The sequence below is a fragment of the Eleutherodactylus coqui genome, chromosome 3 (assembly GCF_035609145.1).
Source record: "Eleutherodactylus coqui strain aEleCoq1 chromosome 3, aEleCoq1.hap1, whole genome shotgun sequence".
Lineage (NCBI taxonomy): Eukaryota > Metazoa > Chordata > Amphibia > Anura > Eleutherodactylidae > Eleutherodactylus > Eleutherodactylus coqui.
In genome coordinates, this window is record NC_089839.1 from 109,478,881 (window position 1) to 109,502,607 (window position 23,727).

At 42.5% G+C, this 23,727-nt stretch overlaps 1 protein-coding gene across 2 annotated transcripts in view; it reads right to left on the bottom strand.

The window, feature by feature from the left end:
* SYNE1 (spectrin repeat containing nuclear envelope protein 1) overlaps positions 1–23,727 on the bottom strand; it is a 575,530-nt gene that overhangs the window by 130,434 nt on the left and 421,369 nt on the right. For both annotated transcript variants that reach the window (XM_066595961.1, XM_066595958.1), the window contains 7 exons: positions 22,698–22,829; positions 21,943–22,049; positions 20,819–20,975; positions 20,569–20,700; positions 20,180–20,335; positions 13,426–13,635; positions 11,389–11,490 (listed from right to left, as the gene is read on the bottom strand). In XM_066595961.1, the coding sequence (XP_066452058.1) occupies positions 11,389–11,490; positions 13,426–13,635; positions 20,180–20,335; positions 20,569–20,700; positions 20,819–20,975; positions 21,943–22,049; positions 22,698–22,829 (996 nt within the window). The remainder of the gene's footprint in view (positions 1–11,388; positions 11,491–13,425; positions 13,636–20,179; positions 20,336–20,568; positions 20,701–20,818; positions 20,976–21,942; positions 22,050–22,697; positions 22,830–23,727) is intronic.

Consider the following 23,727-nt stretch of genomic DNA (forward strand, 5'->3'; position numbering starts at 1 on the left):
TTAAGTACCACACAGCCAGGATGTACAGTTACGCCTTGTGGCATTAAGAGGTTGATTTTTAGAAAGAACATAAAATGGATTTAATCTAAAGGCTTTATAACTCAGTGATTTAGTTTCTGACTTGTACGCGGTCTGCCAGTTCGTGATGCTGTTTCAACTGCTCTATTTTCCTTGAAATCATTTTACAATTTGCATGATAATGCAAAGATTCATTCCAAACACTTTTACAATATCAGTTTTTCTCTGGCCTTCTTTAAATGGACTTAAAGCACCAATTTTATTTTTGTATTAATTAAAATCAGATAGTGGAACATTTTCCATTTTTTTAATGATTTTTTATTCTGTTGCCTGTACGTGACTATGGGGTAGACATCTTGTCTAAACATGACTATGGGGACGACCAACTTGTCCATACATGACTATGGGGGCGGCCATCTTCTCTATACATGACTATGGGGGCGACCATCTTGTCTATACATGACTATGGGGGTGACTATCTTTTCTATACATGACTATGGGGGTGACCATCTTTCCTGAGCTGCATTGAACAGCATTAAGAGAATTTAAGAGATATGCTTTACAGCAGCTTCATGGGCCATTTACACAAAGGACAGGAGGAAACCCATTGACTTCTATAGGAAAAGGCTCTAGGCATGTTCTATGGCCTGTGCAGAGATCATTTTGCAAGGGGGGGGGGAGTGGTGGAATAGATAGTCACAGCTGATCACCTATTGTGATTGGTGGATCCGATGTTGGTGTTTCCTCTCAGTGTAATCCTGCCTGTAATGTTGATGAGATAGATGATGGCTGCAAAGCTTTATCTACAGATCAGGAAGTGACAGACTAGTATTAGGCTTTGTGGTCAGTGTGAAAAATACAAGATTTTTTTTATATACAGATTGTGACCAAAGGTGAAAAAGATCAACCAAAATTCTTTAAAAATATGTTCAACACAAAAACATGATTTATATAATAGGTCATTTTCTAACTTTCCTACCTTTTTTCACAAAGCTTTTATTTGGTTGATTGAATCAAGATTAATTGTAGCCTTTGTATTAGTATAATAAAAAATATATATACAGCTGCATGCTGCTGTGTGAAATGTTATCTCTTTATGCTGCTTTTATTTCAACTTATGAATCTTAGAAGGTAAAGAATATACAGAAATTCCCAAAAAGATTAATTTGCTTCTTAGCGTTTGTCAGTAAGTGTAGACACACATTTATTACAGGCATCTGCCTTTTAATGCTTGGAGTTTCCCCATATGAATATGAGACACACAACCCCGGACAGCACCATATAATCAAGTGAGCACCTTGTGGGTTTTCTTGTGCAACAATGTTGAGAATACACAGAGAATGGCCTGACTAAGGAAAAGCGACCAGAGACAGAGGATCCAGTGGATGTAAACTGTCTGTGGATGAACGGAGTTACAGAAGGATGTTGAGCATTGTTCCAAGAGGCACAGTGAAACAAATTGCAGTCGAATACAACACTGGTGCTCCAAATAACATGTCCGAACACACAAGTTGTTATTCCTTAGCACGGATGGGCTATAACAGCAGACGACCAGTTCAGGCACCAGTACTGTCCAAGAGAAAAAGAAAAGCGAGACTCCAGGGAGCAACAGAAAACAAAAATAGGATTACTGCGCAGTAGGAGAACTTCAGCTGGTCAGAGGAATCCAAATTTATTGCACCATACTGTTCGAAGGGTAACACTATAGCACAGTGTATATATTCTAACGTATATATCCATACATATGTACCTGTAGACATCCTCACTGTATATATAAGGGAAGTTTTAGATGAATGTATTTTTCTCCCCTATGCGGCCATGATAATCACGGCTGCATAACGGGACAAAAACGAAATCACTGATTTCAACGGATTTCAGTGGTTTCTTTTCACTATCAGGATTCTCGCCTTTTAATTGTACAGGCAAGAAAAGCTATGACTTTCCCTATCTTTCCCACACGTAATGTAAACAGCCGGCAAAAAACCTTGATCCGGCGCAACTATGCTCCGCACCGGCGAGCGTAGTTGCACCTACAGCCATCTGAAGCCTCCATTAATGTGCATATATATGTATATGAGGTGTGTTCAAAAAATATCCAACCTTAATTGTTTCTGCGTAAACAAATGAAGCTAAGGAGGCGTGGTTTGGGGGCCTATATTTAGGCGATCATAATACGCCCTAAGGAGCCCGGGAAAGCTGGGTACGAATCAGCCTGAATACTAACGACTTCAAGCTTGCAATACTGCAGAGTGATTGAGGACAGAAGCGGGATCGATAGGTATTGTCCACTCACTCTCTCCTGTGTCCGGTACGTGACAAATTTGGTACACATATATACTCTAGCTAATAGAGATTTACTATCATCAAAACCAATGAATATAAATGGATGTAAGATCTAAAAGTAAAGGGGTATTGCCATCTCAGACATTTATGACATATCTTCAGACTTTGATCTGAAGGCACAATGAACAATAATCACTCTGAATCTTACTAGATCGCGGAAATCTGAACAATAATCATTCAGTCTAAATGCTGCTAGCAACTTAATGTTGAATGATAATTCATTCGTCATTCAGTTTCTGCAGGCATAAAGATCAAACTATCAGCCAGTGTAAACAGACAGTCATTCATCTATGAATGACTGCCGATTTAGGCTTTATTCAGACGAGGGTGTTTTTTGTGTGCCTATGTGTGGGAAAAAAAAGCACTCTTCGCTTATATGGGGAAAACACGTGAACCAGCAAAGTTTGCAGATGAAAGTTTGCCCATTCATTGCAGTAGCTGCTCCACAAAGGTCCCCTCATCACTGAACACTGTATCAGCACTGTCAGTGTTCAGTGATGATGGGACTCCCAGCGGGGACAAAAGAATTCTCTGCCACAGCTGTGGTAGAGGACAGCGATGCTATCGCATTGCTTTCAATGGGGCCAGCGCTGCAGCCCCATTGAAAGCAATGGGATGAAGGCAACCCCCGCAGGGATTTTACAGAGAAATGTCCCCTAAGGGATCTTTCACATGGGAAGAAATATGCCATCCCTGAATTCTGCACTTAGGGTAGATTCAGACAAGCATGGCTTTCTCCCCTTGTGCGGCCGTGATAACCACAGCCGCATAACGGTATAAAACAAAACCATTGATTTCAATGGATTTCAGTGGTTTCCGGGATTCTCGCCTGTTAACTTTACGTACGATAAACAATAGGACCTGCCCTTTCTTTCCCAAATGTAGTGAATAAATTGTGCGGGAAAGATCGGGGTGGCACCTATCTTCCTGCATTTTTCTTTAAACTCCATGCCGGAGAGCGTAGTTGTGCCTACGCTCCGTACCGGCGAGCGTAGTTGTGTCTACGCTTGTCTGAATCCGCCCTTATTGAGGATTTTGATAATGACTTTGCCGCAGGATTCTGCTATTTTCAAATCCGCACCAAAATTTGCACATTAGCAGTGTGGATTTTGCGGCTGAATATTTTGCAGACGGGCAGATTTTACAACACTGTTGCGGACTATTGTATCCTGCGTGAAAGCTCCCTAATTCCCATACTGGCAGAAGACACTGCAAAGAAAATCCTTCTCTCTTTATGACCATGGAATGTGTTTTAATAATTTCCTTTTGCGAAATTAATAGTTACTGAGCAGCACTGGCAGCAGGCTACCCTTACAATCAGCTAGTTGTGGGGAAGGGGTATTGCTCAATTAATAGGGGTTATTTGAAGTGGACAATCCATGATATGGTTATAACTACATGTTCAATCTTCTTAGTGTAAATGTATAGTAAACTTCATTTTAAGCCAGTATACAGTAGCCCAAAAATTCTATTGGATAATCTGTATATCTGGTTATCCCACCTCAGTCCTATAAAATTCCAAAGATTCTTAATATACAAAACATAGAGATGAGCGAGTACCAAAATGCTTGGGTGCTCGTTATTCGAGTCGAGCTTTTCGTAATATTCAAGAGCTCAATTCGAGTAACGAACCCCATTGAAGTCAATGGGAGACCCAAGCCTTTTTGTATTTGACCCGCCCAGTGCTGAGCTTTTTTTTTTTCTCTCTCTCTCTCTCTGCAAGCCACATACTGCTGTGGACTTGGAGATGCTGGCAGGAAGTGGTAATGCGGTGAGGGGTCAAAACGGGGAGGGGTCGAGCTCGGCATGGTACTCGCTCGAGTAACGAGCACCATCGAGTATTCTAATACTCGAACGAGCATCAAGCTCGGACGAGCATGTTCGCTCAACTCTAACAAAGAATAACCACTATATAGTGTTAGTATGACCCCTGCAACTCTAATGATCATTAACATATTTCCAACATCTTTTAAAGGTGCCTGGAGTGATGCAAAGTGGTGAATGACTGCATTAAAAGTTGTGTTAAAAAAACAAAAGTTGATTCTTTCAGTTTTGGGCACAAATGGAAATTTTGTTCATATTCAATAAAGTTCATAGTTCAAAAAAGGCCCCTTTTGTCTTTTTATATACTGTAATTTTTGCTCACGAAATTAGAACACTAAAGTCAGTTTCCATGTTCAAGTATCTTTGGGTCGAGCATGTTCGCATAGTGAGTACTATGACATAAGATAGGAGACCCTCATCTGAAGTATACATGGGGCACAGCATGGGCCTCTAGAGACAGATACACATTCTCCTTTCACGTTCAGTGTATTTGCTTCTTTTAGACACACTAACAATTTCATAGTCAGGAAGCAGACAGGCGGGCTTTTTATTCAGTGTATTTATTACAGTGAACAAAAAAATATATTTATTCTTCACCATTTACTGGTGATAATTATAAGTTATATGTAACTTTACAAAAAACTTAAAAAAATATATAAATGATGCTATAAAACCTTTCATACCTGTACAATTGAATGTGTTAAACATTCATGAAGCAATTGAAGGTGTATTCCTAACGTAGACATTTATGGCACATCCAAGCATTATATGGACAATGGGGGTCCCCCGAGCCGCCTGGTGAGGTGGCTGCAGTTAGACAGAGAATGAATGGAGAGCAGGCCACGCATGTTCCATCCATTCACTTCTATGTGAGATACAGAACCAGCTGACTAGAGATACTTGGCTGTTTCCGTAACTACCATGAAAGTCAATGGCAGCCACCTCTTTATTCATTCTCTGATTCATGAAGTGATTTGGCAGACCCCCGTTTTCCACATATGTGCAGATCCCCAAAGTGGAGGAATCCTGTGGCTGTGTGTTAGTTAGGAATACACCTCTGCATGAGTAAAGATTTATTAGAATGTCTTAAAAATACAAATTTCAGTTGAGGGCAGATTTAATGTAGTAAAATTCTACAAATATCCCCATCGGTGCACGATGCACCTTCTATAAGAAGAGACACACACTTCTTCATATTTTAGGTGCATCTTGGCAGCTCCATGCGCCTACACAGAAATTTACACCAGTTTCTAGCGTACATTAGACCTAAATGCGACGGTCTGGGGTGGCCACGCCCCCTCCTGACAACTCTCACCTATTTTTGAAAAGTGGCACAGAGCGGTGTTTATAAATCTCCCCAATATGTATATATTATCAAAGTAGATCTGGCATCATATTACATGCTGCCCTGTTTAAGGGAAACATAGTAGTATGGCGATGGGTCCACTTTATTGTTTGCCCAACTGACATAACAAAATATTGTGTTATTTAGTTAACAGCAGCTATGAAAGAATACATTGGCCTCATAGTTATAAATCTGCTATACCCACAGCATGAAAAAGGGACTATTATATGGTAGCCATACAAATGAATGGTAATCTGTGTAATACATAGACAGACCAGGTTCATCTGATACTTAGTAGTTCTCCATGTTTGGCTCAAAGAAGACACTCCCTTGTATGACATCCATATACCCCAATAGGTCATATAGGTGTTATTCTAATGTGGCAATGCCTTTAAAGGCCCATTTACACCAGCAGATGATTGCTCAAAGGACAGTTTGAGTGACATCTTTTAGTGATCATTTTGGATAAACTATTAAGTAGCTACACAGCTACTTAAGTTCCAATTAACTGTGCAAATGAAGCCTTGCTGAATGCAGTTAATAGCCGGAGGGCTATTATCTGTGCTCAGATCCTTTGTTCTCCATGGGGAAGCAATGCTATCAGGACTCCCCTGTGGAGAACTGTTGATAAGAGTGAAGGACGATTTTTAGGTAAGACTGAATTTAATGATCAGCTAGCAGTGCCCAAAAGCACACGATGGGCGCACATTTAGATGTACCGATTATCGCTAAAACAATCGCCGATTAGCGATATTTTTTTTAACGATCATCGGCTGGTGTAAATGGGCCTTAAGTAATCAATTCTGTAAAGCACAAACAATGTACTATGTGGTGTCTCCATTTTATCTGGTGTATATGTAGTACAATAATTGCTCTGGACTTCCTATATTATGGTGAATTGACAGGAAAGACATGATTTCTAAACAGAGACAGGTACAGAGAAAAGATGAAAACTCTACAGCATGCATAAAGTTATGAGCGGTGTTAGCGATATCTTGGAATGCGACCCATTTGGTAGAGGGTTCCTGTAGACTGAAGGAAAGGACAGAATCCCTGGAAACATGAAATGCAAGAAAAAGGATTTCAAAAGTCAGACACAGGTAGATATGCAGGGTGACTTTACATAGAAAGAAATGTGCACACATGCAGCAGCCCAGTATAAACACTCAATACTGTTGTAGACTTGTCGAGAAAAGTGTTATGCTAAGCAGGTCTGCCATGGCGCAACAGACAGAGTTCTGGAACATACGAGGGGTACCCAAAAGAAACAGGACTTTTCTTCTGGTCGGTGGGGCATTACTGGTACATGCTTTTGTTGTTAAGTGAATGTCTGCAGGACCCTTCTGAGGTGGCATGCCAGCCGACGTGGTTGGGGAAGGTTGACCTGTTTGTTCACACAGTAATTTTTGCCAAAAAAACAGCACAACGCCATTGCCTCACCTACTATATTCCTTGCCTCAGCAGATCTTGTTCCGCGCTCCTTTTTTATTTTACAAGTGCTTTGAGCAGTGGAAAAAGAAATAAAATGTCACAGCTATACATTGTTCGGATGAATCAGCCATCAAAAAATGAGTGAAAAACTGAACAACTTGTTGAAGAAAAAAAATCACTAGAGCCGAATGCAACCTTCTCCAACAACATAGTCAGGCGTACCACCTCAAAAAGGTTCCACAGATATTAACCTAACAGCAGAAGCCTGCACTAGTAACACTCCACCTACCAGAAGAAGAGTCCTCTTTCTTTTGGGTACCCCCTCATACAAGGGAGAGGTGTCTGAGAATTTGACAGGATTGCAAGCTAGTGAAGCTTTCCCAGCAACAACTGCAAAAAGAATTCCCACATGTTGTTATAAACCAGTAGTTTCACCATTGCAGATGCTCCCTATTATTGCATATTTGTCACATAGAATGGTTTTTCATCTCCAAGGGCAAAAACACACTGCCGTAAGCGCATCTACGCTCCCCGGCAAGGGGCGTAGTTGCACCTGAACAAGGGAAATTTCTACCCCTTCGCCGGCTATTCGAACTCCATGCCAGAACTGCCCTATTCATTACATGTGGGGAAGGTAGGGCAGGTTCGATCTTTTCTCAGCCGTAGTATTCAACAAAATGGAAACAAACAGAAAACTTTCCATTTGCTTTCCTTTCTTTTAAAACCCCATTGAAATTAATGGGGGAAAAATGGAGTAGATAAATAGAATTATAGCTGATGCCCTAAGGCCTCCTTCCCACGAACGGATTTACGCCGCGTAAATTCGCGGCAAAAATCCGCTGCGTTGCCCCCTGCTATTAGGTTCTATTGAACCTAATAGCTCAATGCTCACGATGCGGAATTCCACCGCGGAATTTCGCACCGTAAAATCTCCTGTCCTCACCAGCAGCATGCTGTATTTGCCGCGGGTGTACGCGCTGACGGCTTCCATTGCAGTCAATGGATGTTGTCCGTTCACGCTATCTCCCACTGTAACACAGCGGAAGATAGCGTGAAAACGCTTTCCCGCCTACCGCCGCCGCGTCATATGACGCGGCCGGCGTGTCATGTGACACGGCCGGCCACGTCATGTGACGCAGTGGGCGTGTCACATGACGCGACGGCGGTGGGCGGGGAAGCGTCTTCACGCTAACTTCCGCTGGTAAGTATGGGGTCTCTGGGGGGCGCCGTGACGGGCTTCACTGCGGAATATTCCGCAGCGGAGCCCGTCACGCTCGTGTGAAGCCGGCCTAATGCTGATATGAACTAACCATAACAAAAAAAAACCCCACTGAGACTGACTGGAACGTATAAAACAACACACCAGTTCCATTTTGGAAACAAACCTTTAGGGTGGTTCCACATGTACGTCTGTCCCTTAGTCTTTGTTTTCTGTTTTTTTTTATTATTAAAAACCTGAAGCAAACTGGACCCATACAGAGCAATACATTTTTTTGCTCTCAGTTTGATTCCATTTGCTTTCATTTTTTTTTAACGGAAAAAAGCGTAGCTTGCAGCCGTATTGTTCCTGTAAAAAAATGAACAGAAAGCACCTTTCTGTTTAGTATTTTGCTTCCATCTGCCTTCAGTGTTGAAGGGATCCTTTTTATCAGTACACTGCAAAGCAAAACAATAGGTGACCTCAGAGGGAGGGGGAGAGGAAAGGGGCAGGGAAGAGAAGAGAAGTGGAGCTCTGGGAAGAGGAGGGGGAGGGAGAAGCCCAGCCACCACCCACCAGCCAGGAGTGTGAATTGTGTGCATTGTGCTGGCTTGGAGGAAGAGCTCTGGCAGACCTCCCAGAGTAAAACGTGGAGTGTACAATGACCTGCATATCCAATCAGGTACTCTACCCCAAAAATGGTATTTGCATACATACATCAGTTCTGCTTCAGTTTGTTATCAGTTCAAATTCAGTTAAAAACTGATTAGTTTTATAAGGATTCCAAACGCAGGTGTGAAACCACCCTTATGTGGTTCACGCTTCCAAATCTTATACTTTGAGGAGATTTGTGTTCTTATATCGTACATTGTACAGTAAGATAAATTACAATTTGTGCTTCATACAGAGTTCTGTTGAAAATCCATTATTTGTTCATGCAGCATTAAATAATCTTGTAGGACTTCGGTATTTTGGATACTAGAATGATAAGCAACAGCACTCAGCGTCAAGCAGCAGCAAAAGCAAACAAAACTTTAGGGTGCATAACAAGAGAGACAACAACCTGCCATAAAAATATGTAACATTACCCCTCTTCAAATCCCTTATTAAAAATTATATAATGACATACTGAGAAATGACACACGAACTATGCATTGCAAGAATTGTAGAAAGAAGTGTCCTTTACAGAGAAAGAGAAGGCAAATGTAATCTTTATATATATGAATTCCTGTTCTTTATGCACTGCCAAACGACTAGACAGATCTGCACCAAATTTGCCACAGGTGCATCAGGCACTTCAGAAGGTTTTAAATCATGTCTCAGCTCTCTAGCATCTACTGTTCAACATATTCGCAAAAAATCAGAATACAAAAGCAAATGTGAGCTGAGACACGGTCTAAGGCCCAATGTCCACGGGCGGATTTGTGGAACCCGCAAATCAAGAAGCCCATAGGGATGCATTAGCATCTGCATAACAGTAAAAAGCATGTGGATGTGATTTTTTTTTTCCTCCTAGTGTGCAGGAAATCAATGGGAGCCGTCTGATCTGCAGACCACCCGCAGCTGTCACTGTGGACGGGCCGCAGATCCACAAGAGAGCAGGAGTTTTAGTTAAAAAAAATGAGCACTGCGCATGCGCCGGGCGTGTCAACCGGCACGCCCAGACACACACGTTGTGCTGAAGAAAGAAGATCCGCCTGCGACAGAGGGGACTGCACTGGATCTGGAGAGGTAAGAAAATGTCTTCTCCTCTCCATGTCCGCGGGCACTGCTGGATATTGCTGCGTGATACAGCAGTGCAATCCGTGCGTGCAAGTGGACACTGGGCCTTAATTTGGTGATATGAAGATATTGGCTTCATATCAGTAGCAAACAAAGTTTTTAACCACACACAAACAACAAACAGTTACACGTAAAAGACTGCAAAGCCGCATAATTCTGCTACTATATTATATATATATGAAAGTGTAAAGGCTAAAGAGACTGTCACCATCTTTTTGCACCCCTGTCTGAGGGCAGCCCAAGGTAGTGCCTGTCACACTGATGTGTCTGCTGTGTGGATCTGTGCAGTAGTTTTGGAGAAAATTACATTGCATTTGTAGCAGCACATGCATATGAGGACTACATAGAATAAACCTGAATATTCATGAGGTGTAGCCAGCTCCACCCACCTCACCCTCCAGCCAATGGTTCACTGCTGTCTGCTTATTACATTGCATAGATAGAGAGCTGCCAATCATTGTCTGGAGGGTGGAGTGGGTGTGGCCAGTCTGCAGCTCATGGATATTCATGACTAGTTCTGTGTCTGGGTGCTACTAATAAGATGCAAGTTTCTCCGAAACTACTGCACAGATCCACACAGCAGACATATCACTGTAATAAGTGTGCAAGCACTACCTTATGGCGCTCTCAGTGAGGCTGCAAAAAGATGGTGACAGTCCTTATTGCTATGCAAAAAGATGTAGTCGTGATAAACACAGTGATGAAATAAAAGAGGGGTAAGACATTTATCCCAAATTATATTAAAAGTCATAATTAAATAGGAATTCTACAGTTAAAATTTAAGTTATAGTAAAAGCATTAAAATGATGTTTTATAGTCATGTTAAGGAGTAAGTACATTTGGGGCTCATTCACATGAGCCTATGCAGTTTCAGTTCATGAAATATACATCCTTTTCAAATTGAAATTGTGCGAATTCCTTGCGCATTTGGACCTTCTTGCATTTATTTTTTGTGAGTATATTCACTGCCTTTTTCACATGTGCAAAAAATGAAAGTCCTATAGATTTCTTCTGAATTCATGTGTAAGTACGCAGTGAATATGCATGTATCATGTGTATTCAGTGTATATTTTCACAATCCCATTGACTTTATTGGGGAATTTCGGTCCATAATAGCACATGTGATTTATTTCACACACGTGGAAAACACATGTCTGAACACTGCAATGCAAATCAATGGTGTTTATTCTGTCTGTATCATGTGTGTGAAAAATACAGGTGTAGTACAAAGCGCAAATATGCCCACGTGAATGAGCCCTTATAATGCTGATGCAGCCGTTCGTGAAAATGAGTTTGACACCCCTGATGTATGCGAAGCAACTACTGCAGTTTCAATGGACCATATTAGTTAATGAGAGTAATTTTTTATCCTCTTAAAATCTTTATGATTTCTTGATTACATTATCAGTGTTACATCCTCATCATTAACACAGTATGAACTAATTACCTGCATCTGGTCTTTTGCTGGCCTTTCAGCTGCTTCAGCCAGTTTGTGCAATATGATGTATTTGCTATCAGCCAAGGATGTAAAGAGTAACTTTAAATCATTCTACAAGAAAAAAAACAACACAGTAATGCATCTTTAGTGTTGGTCTACATGATTTTTGAGACATTATATTTCTAGAGCCAATCTGATGAATTACTTTATTTTGTTTTGTCAAGCCTATTAGTCAGCATTAGTCAAAACTGAGGTTCTAAATCATATAGATTAACATAAAAGGTTACGTTGTACAGGATTTAAACGTGCTGTCTAGCTGTGAACTACTAATAACTTATCTTCACATTAGTTGTTTACCAAGCTGCTGTCTCTGTGCATGCAGCTCTGTAAACTTTGCAGTGGCCTGGATGGTATTGCAGGTATTGAATTCAATGGGAACAGTACTTGCAATAACCAACACAGTCCACTGCAAAATGTATAGAGCCATCTGCTTCAGACTACATACAGAGTGACAGAGGCCTGGGCAACAACTGATCAGCAAGATAAGTCACCAATATTTCCAAACTGACCAAGGACGTCCAAGACGGAAAGTCGCATTTACGTGTCAAAAACTGAATGTCACTTTTTGACTCAGAAACGCTTGTTTCTGTGTAGGAGTTTCATGTGTAGATTTTGCCCGTTAACAGAGCAAACACCGTGTGTGGCATTCCAATGTGGGAAATCGTGTTTTCAAACACTTCTGTATCAAGAAGTAGCATGTCCCTTCTTGACGTGGAAACGCTTGTTTCTGTGTTGAAATTCTGCACATTAACAGGGCAAATTCTGCGTGTCGACCCACACCCAAAGCTGTGGTAGAAGGCCACGGATTTTGATATGTTTTTTTGAGGCAGAATTCACATGGAAAATTCCGCCGTGTGAACATGCCCTTAGGCAGTCTTCATATAGTGTGGAAATTTCTCAGCATTCACAGTACAAGCAATGTGGAGTAGATTTCTAATATCTCCTTCACACGCTGTAGAAATTTTCCGCAACTAATCCACAATGTTTTTGGAATATGCTGCAGATTCTAAATTCACAGCATGTTTATACATTGTGGATTTATGCTGTGGAATTCATCTATTGAAATACAAGGGTTAAATCCCGCAGCAGATGATCTTCAAAAACCATGGTCAAATTCACACCACTTAGCTGAGGATTTGACCACTGCGGTTTTCCAGCATAAGGCCGGCTGCACACGAGCGTGACGAGCTCCGCCACGGACTATTCTGCGGCAAAGCCCGTCACAGCGCCCCCCAGAGACCCCATACTTACCAGCGGATCCGGAGTCTTCGCTCCCGCATGACGCTTCCCCGCCCACCGCCGCCGTGTCATGTGACGCGCCGGCCAGAAAGCGTTTTCACGCTATCTTCCGCTGTGTTACAGCGGGAGATAGCGTGAACGGACGGCTTCCATTGACTGCAATGGAAGCCGTCAGCGCGTACACCCGCGGCAAATAGAGCATGCCGCGGGTGAGGACGGGAGATTTCACGGTGCGGAATTCCACGGTGGAATTCCGCACCATGAGCACTGAGCTATTAGGTTCAATAGAACCTAATAGCTGCGGGCAACGCAGCGGATTTTCGCTGCGAATTACGCGGCGGAAATCCGTTCGTGGGAAGGAGGCCTAATTGCTTTGAGTTTTCCATTGCAGAATGCCCACTGTGACTACCCTATGTGTGAAAGTATCCTTAGTAAAAGCGAACATGTAAAGATTCTCTATAATTACTAAATCATGGTCAGGCTGGAAGAATATAATCCCAAAGAACATATGACTGATGAGTACGTACTAGATAAGGCCACTACATGGTGAGACAGAGGAGACCAGTGACATAACATACATTATTAAAGTCTGTTCACATTTGTGGTCTCTAAGGGATATTTAGATATGAAAAGTGGCCCTATAAGTTACATACAAATTGGAATCTGTTATTGAAGGCAACTGACCTGAAAATGCAATAAAGTTGATGAAAATATTCGAAGTTAAAGAAATAAATATGAACATTATACCTGGAAACTCAGAAGGTCCTGTAGCCTCTCTTTCATCTGGCAACATCTATTGTTGACCACTGACTCTAAGGAGTTCAGTCTTCCCAGAAGACAATATAAGGTATCCTCGATAATCTCATGGTGGTCCCCACTAATTGTAAATGTTTGGAAAAACAACGTCTTGTTCTTGTCCATTTCCTCTGTCATTTCTTTAATGTCTTTTGCTAAAGTCTGTATGATATGAAGATATAACATATGAAAAACAACTAAATTAAAATAACTACACAAAAACACTATGGGGATGTTTCTCCATATACTTATGGTAGCTGAATTATTTCTCTGAATGGATACATTTGAGGCTGCATAGTCCCGGCTCTTTCTATACACGATGACTTCTGAACTCCTGCCCTTGTATTCTAAATAATCTCTCAATTTTGGATCTTTATTAGCACAGTTGAAGTTTTCGATTAGCCAAGGTTGATAAATGGACTCATCTACTGAGAACTTCTGTATCTTTACTTTGTCTTTCTAACTGATAGCACCGGAGGTTGAGGAAACAAATAGGATCAATTGCCACTGCTGATATTGTTGAATAGATTAATCTTTAATTAAACCAATAGGCGCACAAGATACAAGTTTCTATTCCAGACCAAAATCTCCATCAGGCATACAACAAATGGTTAAAGTCATTCAATAAATGAAAGCTGCTTCTCATGAGTGCTGAGTAGAAACAGCTGTCATTTATTGACCGATTTTAAATACTTGCTGTACATCTGACTAAGATTCCGTTTCGGAATTGACACATGTTGCCTGTGCACCTATTGGTTTAATTAAAGGTTAATCTATTTAACAATTCAGGAATTATATTGTTCACAGCAGCACTCCTAACCGACCACACATGGTTTCCAGGGAAGGGGTTTGGTTTGCATGTCCTGCTATGGGCAGGATCCAAGCCTAAAGTATAGCCAGCAATAACAAGATTTCGGTATAACTTACCGTAAAATCCCTTTCTCGTCCTGTTTATTGGGGGACACAGCTTTGACCTGGGATATAGCTACTGCCACTAGGAGGCGACACTAAGAAGAAAAAGTGTTAACTCCTCCCACTAGCTATATCCTTCCTGCAGGCATCCAGCTAATTCAGTTTGTATGCAAGTAGTAAGAGTAGCCAGTAGGATACGACAATAATAGTCAATAAACAACAACAATGCTCAAAAACTGTAACTCATTGGCCATGTGCGACTGCACTTAGCACACTCCAACCAAAAGGCATATACCTTACAGTCTTAATACCAGACTGGGTGGGTGCTGTGTCCACCGATGAACAAGACGAGAAAGAGAATTTATGGTAAGTTATAACAAAATCTTGTTTTCTCATTTGGATCATTGGGAGACATAGCTTTGACCTTGGGTGCAGTACCCTAGGGGGCAGGAAAATATAAGAAGCCGCATGTGTAACAAAGTGTAAGCAGCTCTTAAACCGTGACTAACGTTAACGAATGCCTAGGCATCCAGCATGCTCAGGGATGTAGCATAAAGGGACCCGAGTAACAGCCCCCGCTACCCACCCTGACAAAGCTCCGGACAAGGAGCTTCCCACTAGACACCTGCCGTTCGAGTAATTGGTGTCAAAACACAACCTAAAAAAAACATGATGTTCCCTGCATGGTAAACACGTCCTGCCATGAAGCGGAGCCAATGCGAGGATCCCACTTGGAAAACCAAGGACGGGACTTGTGTTGTTGGGAGTACCAGCAGAGAACTGGGATCGAAGTCTCCATTGATGCGGGGTCATGATACCACATGCAGAGAGGAAATCTGCAACCGATCGTTAAATTGATAACAAAGAAATTCCTCCCGCTAGTGCCTCCTGTTCAGAAGAGAGACGAGCAGCCACGGCGAGCAGGACATGACGTCAGTACCATCAGCAATGGGTTAGCAGGAAGCATCTGAGGCGATGCATTGGGACTACCGCTGCCAGCAAGAACAGGAGCTGTAGATGCATGGCTCAAAAATACCATCAGTATCAGCCTTTGAGCCTGTGACATGGCCGCGGCATCCACCTCTGCAGAAAGTCTGTGGCCTTTTTGACGAAGTCTAGGCTTGGAAATGGCGTCCCTCTTGGTTGTCCACCAAGGCAGCTCCTCATTAATATGTCATCGCAACTGCTAATCCAGATACCAGAAAAAATGGGAGGAGTGAGTGCTAATAATTGGAATCAGTATCTGTGTATACTGTTTCACTGTCTCCTGCACGCCATCATGCAGGAAGAAAATGTGCCGAAGGATCACAGCATGCTTTTGGATCTGCCCGAATAAAACGCCTTGTCTCTCGGACGGCGCCCTAAAAACCAAGCACTGACCCAGACATGTTTTTTATTTTTGAAAAAACTAAAACTCACTACTAGCGACTTTCCGCCAAACTGGTTTCAGAGTGCCTGCGTAAATGAGAGGAGCCTGAAAAGAAAATGGCACCTGCGTCATTACTGAGAAACCCCAGGCAATGCTTTATTGACGCCAAGCGCCGTTTAAAAGGAGGCAGGTCGGCCATAGAGTGAATTGACTCCTGCCAAAACGGGGCCCTGGAGGACGCAGGACATCCCGACTCTTCGGCGTAGCAAGGTCATTGTCGGACAAGCTTCAGGTTGGACCAGACCCTTATGCACAGTATCTGTGTATAAAGGATCCATGCAGAAACACTCTAGTAGGAGACTGCTCTGCTACAGAGTACTCCTCACTCTGTCACCGATGACATGGGTGACTCCCATCCACATGAATAGGGCTGACTGAGCTAGCAGTCCAGTGTTCCTAGAAAGCACTATATGCCGGATTGGTTCCAAGGTTGCCTGGAGAGGGACCGGACCCCTAGCAGTCCACGTGTTAGAGCTGACCTGAGGGGAGCTAGCAGGCAGGCCTACCACCCCCAGACTCCCTGTCGGAGGGTAGATCTCCAGACTACCACTGTATTTGGACAGAGCCAGACTGCCTGAAAGACGAGATATTCTTTGACTGACTGGACGTCAGTCTTGTACTGTGGTGGGAGCTCACATAGCATGCGTCTCTGGGCAGCCAGCCTGCACCTGATCCTGTAATCAAAGTTCGTGCTACAGCTGCACACAAGGAAACTGCAGGCGGGCCACCATAGGGGGGGCTAGCCGTTAGGTAAGGCTCACCCGTTCCAGGGTGGAGAAGAGAAGCAATGTAACCACAGACTTTCTGTGCACAGTACGCCTTCCATATGGGAGGTCCCAGTGGTGAAAACAAGGCAGGAATATTGCTGATAACCAGCTCAAGCCAGTTCATTCTGAAAAAAACTTCTCTGACTGGATGTAACTCTCGTACGGTAGCAAGAGCGCAAATAGCATATGTCTCCCGCCTGTCCTCCTGGACATAGACAGTGCGCGAAGACTGTCTGCAGAGACTGCAAGTCGGCAACCCTCAGTGAGGTGCTAGCCAAGGCTCAACTTGGATCGGAGCAGTAATGAGAAGTGATGAATCCGTCGATTTCCTGTGCGGGTACACGTTCCATGGAAAGTACCACAGGTCTCAGCACTGGAGCACTTCTCTGCTGGATGACAATCTCGTACTGTAGCGAGAGCACACTTGGTACATGGCTCTGGCCGTTCCTGTCCGCGTGGTATCCTGGACTCGGACACTGCGGTACGGCTGGCTGCAGGGAACTGCAGGAGGGGCAACAGGGGAGTTACCGATAGGCAAGACTCAACCCGGTGCGGGGCAGACATGAGGGGCGATAAGTTCAGAGACTCCCTGTGCTAGTACTCCTTTTATATGGAAGGTACTACCAGAGTCAGCAAGTCCGAAGTAATGCTGACCATTAGTCTGATCACTGTTGTCAGTAAGATATTCTGTGCTGGATGTACATCTCGTATCAAACGCACCTGGTACCCGACTTTGGCTGCCCTTTTCCGCGTGTCATCCCAGATACGGACACTGCTGCAAGCTGACTGCAAGGAACTGCAGAAGAGGCAACACGGGAGCTACCGACAGGCAAGGCTCAACCCGGTCCAGACCAGACATGAGGAGCGATGATTCCACAGGAGTCACTAAGCCCGGAGTAATGCTGCACTTAGTACGTGGCTCTGGCCCCCCCTTCACACGCATCATCCCGAACACTGGCACTGCGCCAAGGTTGCCTGCAGGAGACTGCCGGAAGGGCAACAGGGGAGCGAGCTGCTAGGCAAGGCTTCAACCCAAGCCAGGAACGATGCTGAGGTTGATTGGGCAGGGAAACAGGCAGGACTATGCCACCTCGAAATAGGGCATATTGCCATTGTGGAAGTGGAGAGCACCTTCATAACAGCCCTTGTCCCACAGGACCTTCTGTGCGCAAAAGACCTGCCGCCCCTGCACTGAATTAGACCATCGGTCCGTCCGGCAGCAACACATCTTGCCCCACCACTATTTAGCGCGCGAAAGAACGTTGCATGGTGGCAATGTAAAATGCCCGGCAGCGGTAACCACATGCCACCTGGCTACATATACCAGTCCATGTGCGCACCCGCCTCACCGTGGCTAGGAATAATGCCATCCAGCAGCTAGTGCCGCACTGCGGCTAACCAATAATGCCGCACGGCGGGTAGCAATAATGCCGCACCGCGGCTATCCAATAATGCTGCCCGGTGGCTAGCGATAATGCTGCACAGCGGCTAAGCATAATGCCACAGCGGCTAGCAATAATGCTGTACAACGGCTAAGCATGATGCCGCATGGCGGCTAACCAATGACGCACCGCCAGTCTGGCCTGGGATGCCGCACAGAGACCGGCCGCGCTACGCCAACACAGTGGAGTCGTGCGATGGCCACCAGCACAGACCAACACAGAGGGGCTGCACGCATCACAGAGGGCAAAAGGAGAGACTCGCGCCTGCATGGAAGGCGCCCCAGCACAAGGAGAGGCACTGCACCAGCCTCCCAGGCCAGACATTCCCCGCAGAGAGGTAAAAATGATTGGACCACAGAGGAGGGGCTGCACGCCTCAACACATGCCACGCAGTTAAGCAACAAACTGAGGCAGCGCTGCGGCTACACTGTCGCAGCGCTGATGGGGGAGGGGGGCAAGGTGTGAAAGGACTATGGTGAATACTTACCTTCTGCCATGGATACTTACCTTCCGCTGAGGTAGAATGGCTCCTCAACTCCAGCAGAGCTCTCCCCACCATCACCTGCCCTTGCACGGGGAGGGGATGTGAACCACCTGGAAGAAGAAAGGGGGGCTCTATGGCAGGTATACCTGGATGTGCCTACTTTTCTTCTGAGGGGACCAGGCATACAACAAAAAGTTGGTCCAATTCTGTTTGCCCTCCTCGGTTGGGTTAACAGGGAGAGTCCTGCCTACCCGTTAGCCCTGGTCCATCTGGAAAAATCAGTCCTTACCGACGAGACCGTCCATCCCTACAGACACTAAGCTAAAACTGAATTAGCTGGATGCCTATAGGAGGGATATAGCTAGTGGGAGGAGTTAACACTTTTTATGCTTACTATTGCCTCCTAGTGGCAGTAGCTATACCCAAGGTCAAAGCTGTGTCCCCCAATGATACAGACGAGAAAAATCAAGTTGTGAAGGATAGCAAACCAATCTGTTTGCTGTCCTGCACAACTTAATCTATTTAACAATATCAGCATGTTCTTTCAGAGATGGCTATCTCGGTCTTCCAGCTTAGACCTGGATGCAGCTGGTTCAGCCCTATTTACACCGGACGACTATCTGTAAAAATTTGCTCAAACGATGTCTTTTGAGTGATAATCGTTGCGTGTAAATGCTAGCATCCTTATCTTTTCGTTGGAATGATGATTTTATGTTGAGTTTAAAATCCATTGTTCATTCTCCATGGGAGTGCTAATAACATTGATATCATCTGCAGTCCCTAGGCAGAACAAAGGAGCTGTATGCAGATAACATACCACCTGCTGTTCCCTGCACACAGCACAGGGGGCCTCATTTACATGCAAATGAAGCTAATGAGCTACTAATAGGCATTAGTGTCCATTAGCAGCTTATGCAAAATGATCACTCAAACTGTCATTCTCCCTATCTTTTAAACAAATTTTGAGTGGTCATCTTTGCATGTAAATGGGGCTTAACATTTTCAAGAGAGTTGTGCTTGTAGATTTGTACAATTCCACCAGGTTAGCACTTCTCTAGTTTTTAATTACTGTTACTAAGGTAATCGCATGATTAGGCATCCTATTTTTCTTTTAAATTATGGATTTTAGATGTTAAAGGGTTTTCCATGTAAAATATATATTTTTAAATTGGGCTGGTCATGTCTTAAAAAAAAAAAAAGAAGGTTATACACCACCCCCTCTCAGGTCCCCACAGAGCCAAACCTTTATTCTTCCTGCCAACACTCAGGGACGGATGAGCATAGACTCTTTTATTATTTGTGGCCATTTAACTGGAAAAAAAAACTTTCATTCTGGCTAATTTTGTATCTCATTTTTGTACTTATTATATGGAAATACAATTTTTAAAAGGATCTACTTTTTGACACTTTTCTCAAGCAGCAAAACATTGTTCAGATTTCTGTCATTTGGTTCTATGATTGAATAGAACAATGAAAATGAAACAGACACCCAGATCTGTCGAAATAATGGAACCAGGGAGCACCTCGCGAAATTCATTGACTGTAATGTCAACAGCTCAGCATGCTGCTCTATTTTTTCTGGAATCTATGCCAAAATCCTCAGACAGAAAACACCAGTGACTGTCTGAATAGAGCCATATATATTATGTTGATAAAACTGAGCAAAAGATACCTCCTGGCTGTAAAGGCATGTTTCTGTTTGTTCTGGTTGAAGAGCTGTTTGTACAAAAAGACGTTCTTCCACATCATCCAACCAGGTTGAAGTGGCTGAAACAGCTTCATAAAGTTTCTTCTCTAGTGGGAGGATCTTCTTTTCCCCAACTCCATCCTAAGAAAAAAGAAAGAAATCATGTTGTTAAATTTTATCTACTTCAAAGCAGGGGATGATGCACACTTGTGATTATGTTTTATTGAAAACGATACATTGCAGTTAATATCATTATGTAAAAAATGTATTTTTGAACTCTATATTGTGAAACTTATAAAGGTGCCCTAGTCTGTGACCATGGTAATTGGAAAAGGATATTAATCAGAAAGATTCTACTTGATAACACTATATACCTGAGATGAAATGTCTTCCAGTGCTTGGTTTAACCCGCCCAAAATGTTGACAACTGCCGACTTATCTTGAACTTGTTTGTCTCCTTTGTAAAAAGGCACCCCGGAAATAACTCCATTTGTCTTGTTGAAAATCTGTGTAGAGTGAAATATATGTCACTTGAGAAATTGAAAGTAGCATTTAAGATTTTCAATATTGTACCATAATAATACAATGAGAACACATGAAAGCTATTCAGTCCTCCATAATTACCAGTTGCTCTTGTTCCTGTTGTAAAGAATTTTGCACTAATTTTTCCTTAGAGAGAAGTTCTTGGTGCAGGGTTTCCCATTTCTTTCTCATTTGGTCCTGTGATGGTGACTTCATACCTTCCAAGCCTAGTTCCTTAGATAATGAGTCTGGTCCCTCACTATGTAAAAGAGAAGGAAACCTATATAAGATTTTCAAAACCAATTCTATTACAAACACAGTGAAGGCATGAAAACACAAACATTGCTCTTTTCTCTCAGGCACTGCTGCTGATGGTAATAGATGAACTTACAAGGTTGTGAAGAAATGAAAACTTATTATTTGAGATCCATAGGAAAACGCATTGCAATGCTGATCTAGTGCCTTCGTAAGTGCAACAACAATGTAAAAACATGTTTGCATTTTAATTTGAAAATTAATTGCCTATTCTGTAGATTCCATATACAGTCTTTAAATTACCATTAGTGCTCTATGAGAAAGAACGCTGTATGAGGCCACTGGGACTTGCCCTTCTTGGAGCTGAACATGTAAGCAATTAGTCCTCATGAATTCAAGGACTCTGTATGATATCTACAGAAAATGTAAGCATATTCTTACATTGCTATTGAACTTGATGAAGATACTTGATTAGTGATGAAACACATTGTTCCTTCCCAAATAAATAGTTTTCAACTCTTTATCTCTTCGTGAGTTCATGTTATCTGTTACAATCATTACTAGTGCCCCAGAGAGAGAAGCATTGTTTGGCTTTTGAGGCCTACACAGTGAAGTGATCAGCGTAGTGAAACTCCAGATTGGTACAGCAGTTACACCCCTTATATGAAGGGAGAAACAACCAACACTTAATAGAGTTGCATCTATTTCATTATTCATTTTTTCTACACTCTTCCTACGATATTGTCCTAAGGAGCTCCTTCCTCCCTTTCTTCTCTTGAATGGTAATACATGATGAACTGATCCAATAGTTAGTTGCCAAGCTAGATTGTGTTCGGTGTAATATCAAATGCACTGTGACTACAACCTACAAAATGCCATTTTGGAGGAGGATTATACCATATAACCCCACCATTTTGGATTTCCTTATGTAAATACATATGGTAGTATAAAAAAAGGATTAAATACCATACCTGATATTTGACCGGTCACTGGTTGTCTGTAGATTAATGATTTCACCTCCACGACTTGCAACAGATTGCAATAATTTCTTCTGCTCAGCAAGTTCCTGTTCCAGTTCCTGATACACAATGCCAAAAACAGTATTTCATATTGCGCTAAATATATGGAAAATGTATCTCTATCAGTCATCTAACTCCACAAGCAGATTTAAGCAAAGGCAAAAAAAAACTTTATGGTATATAGTGGTACATAATTCACAACCTTCCAGTAATTCAGAGATGGCAACAGTAATTATTACTATACAAGTTGCGAAGGCACTTTTACTAACCTAACATGCCAAAAGGCATCCTGACATTTAGACCTATTTGTTATTTATTTTTGAATGATATCACACACCTAAATCCTCGGACAAGCGAGCTTAGTGTTTCATTAGCTCCCCTTCGCTTACTATGTAGGAATGAAATGCGCTGTGACTGATTTCTTCTCCATGGTTTTCTAACAAGGCATTGCCTCTGAACAGAAGCTACTGTATATATAGGTTTATACTGCTAGGGAGATGGATGTGCATATCAAACCAGTGCTGGTGGCTATATCAAAACGTTTGTCAATGGTTGCCTCTATGGTGCGCCCTTGTATGCCAAAGATAATGCAGGAAAAATAAAAATACAAGTTTGGCTAGACAAAGTACTTATATTCACATACATTTTAAAAATGTATCTAAAAAGCAATAAAGTAAAAAATATAAATATATATCAGAAGGATTTACCTTTTGTTTCTGTAGACTGTTCTGCTTTTGTAGGGAGCGAGTAGTGCGTGCTTGAGCAAGCCATTCTTGGACACTGGGGCTTTGTGATGAAGAATGCTCTGATTCAGACTCTTCATTCTCATGGACAGTCCCCTGATCAACGATAAATAAAGTAAGAAAAAGGCCAGCATGTGGCGTGCCTAAAACATCACTTCCTTCAAAAACATAAATTGATGTTCAAAGAAAGGGCCGATTAAAAAACGTTATAGTTACGTGTTTTATTATTCAAATCATGCATAAAATGTCAACATGTATTTGCATATACAGTTTGCCCATTTTTTCATTTTAACAAAAATGTCCCAAAAAGTTTCAATATAGACCATAATATATTTTATTTTGGTAAAAAATGTGAAAACTGGTTTCAATACAGACTGTTATGTAATTGTTTTCATAAACCTATATAGACATTGGTTGGTTTAGGCTATAATTGCTTTGTGCGCACACTCTCTTCACTCAGTAGGGTTGTTTTAGTTTCAGATTCTTGGTTCTACAACTTTTCACTGAGCATGTCCAAAAGAAGTAGAAAAGCCCGTCTTACAAAACACAGAATATGACTTTACAGCAAGGAATTAGAATATGTAAATATTGGCTTTGTTGAGTGTTATCATGCGTATAATAATGCATTGCATTACTAAAAACATTTTAATAAACTATACTGCAACATTCTTTACTTAATCCACCAGGCAAAGTAGATGTAAAAGTTATATTCCTAATCAACTTTAAAGCAACGGTAAGACCTCACACTAGACCATTTCACGTGCAATGCACTTTCTTATCTTGTCCATAGAAGAAGAGGTATTGTAGCACGGGTCTTTAGCAAATCTGTGTTGTAGCCCTTGGTTTTACAGTCTGATAAGTGGACCGTCTAGTGGCTGTTATTGGTGTCCACTATCTTTACTATAGGATCCCTGAAATCGGCAGCCTACTTTATTGACCTGCTTGGACAAGGGTGGATGATATTACAAACCAGCTTGTGAGTGTCATATAGTTC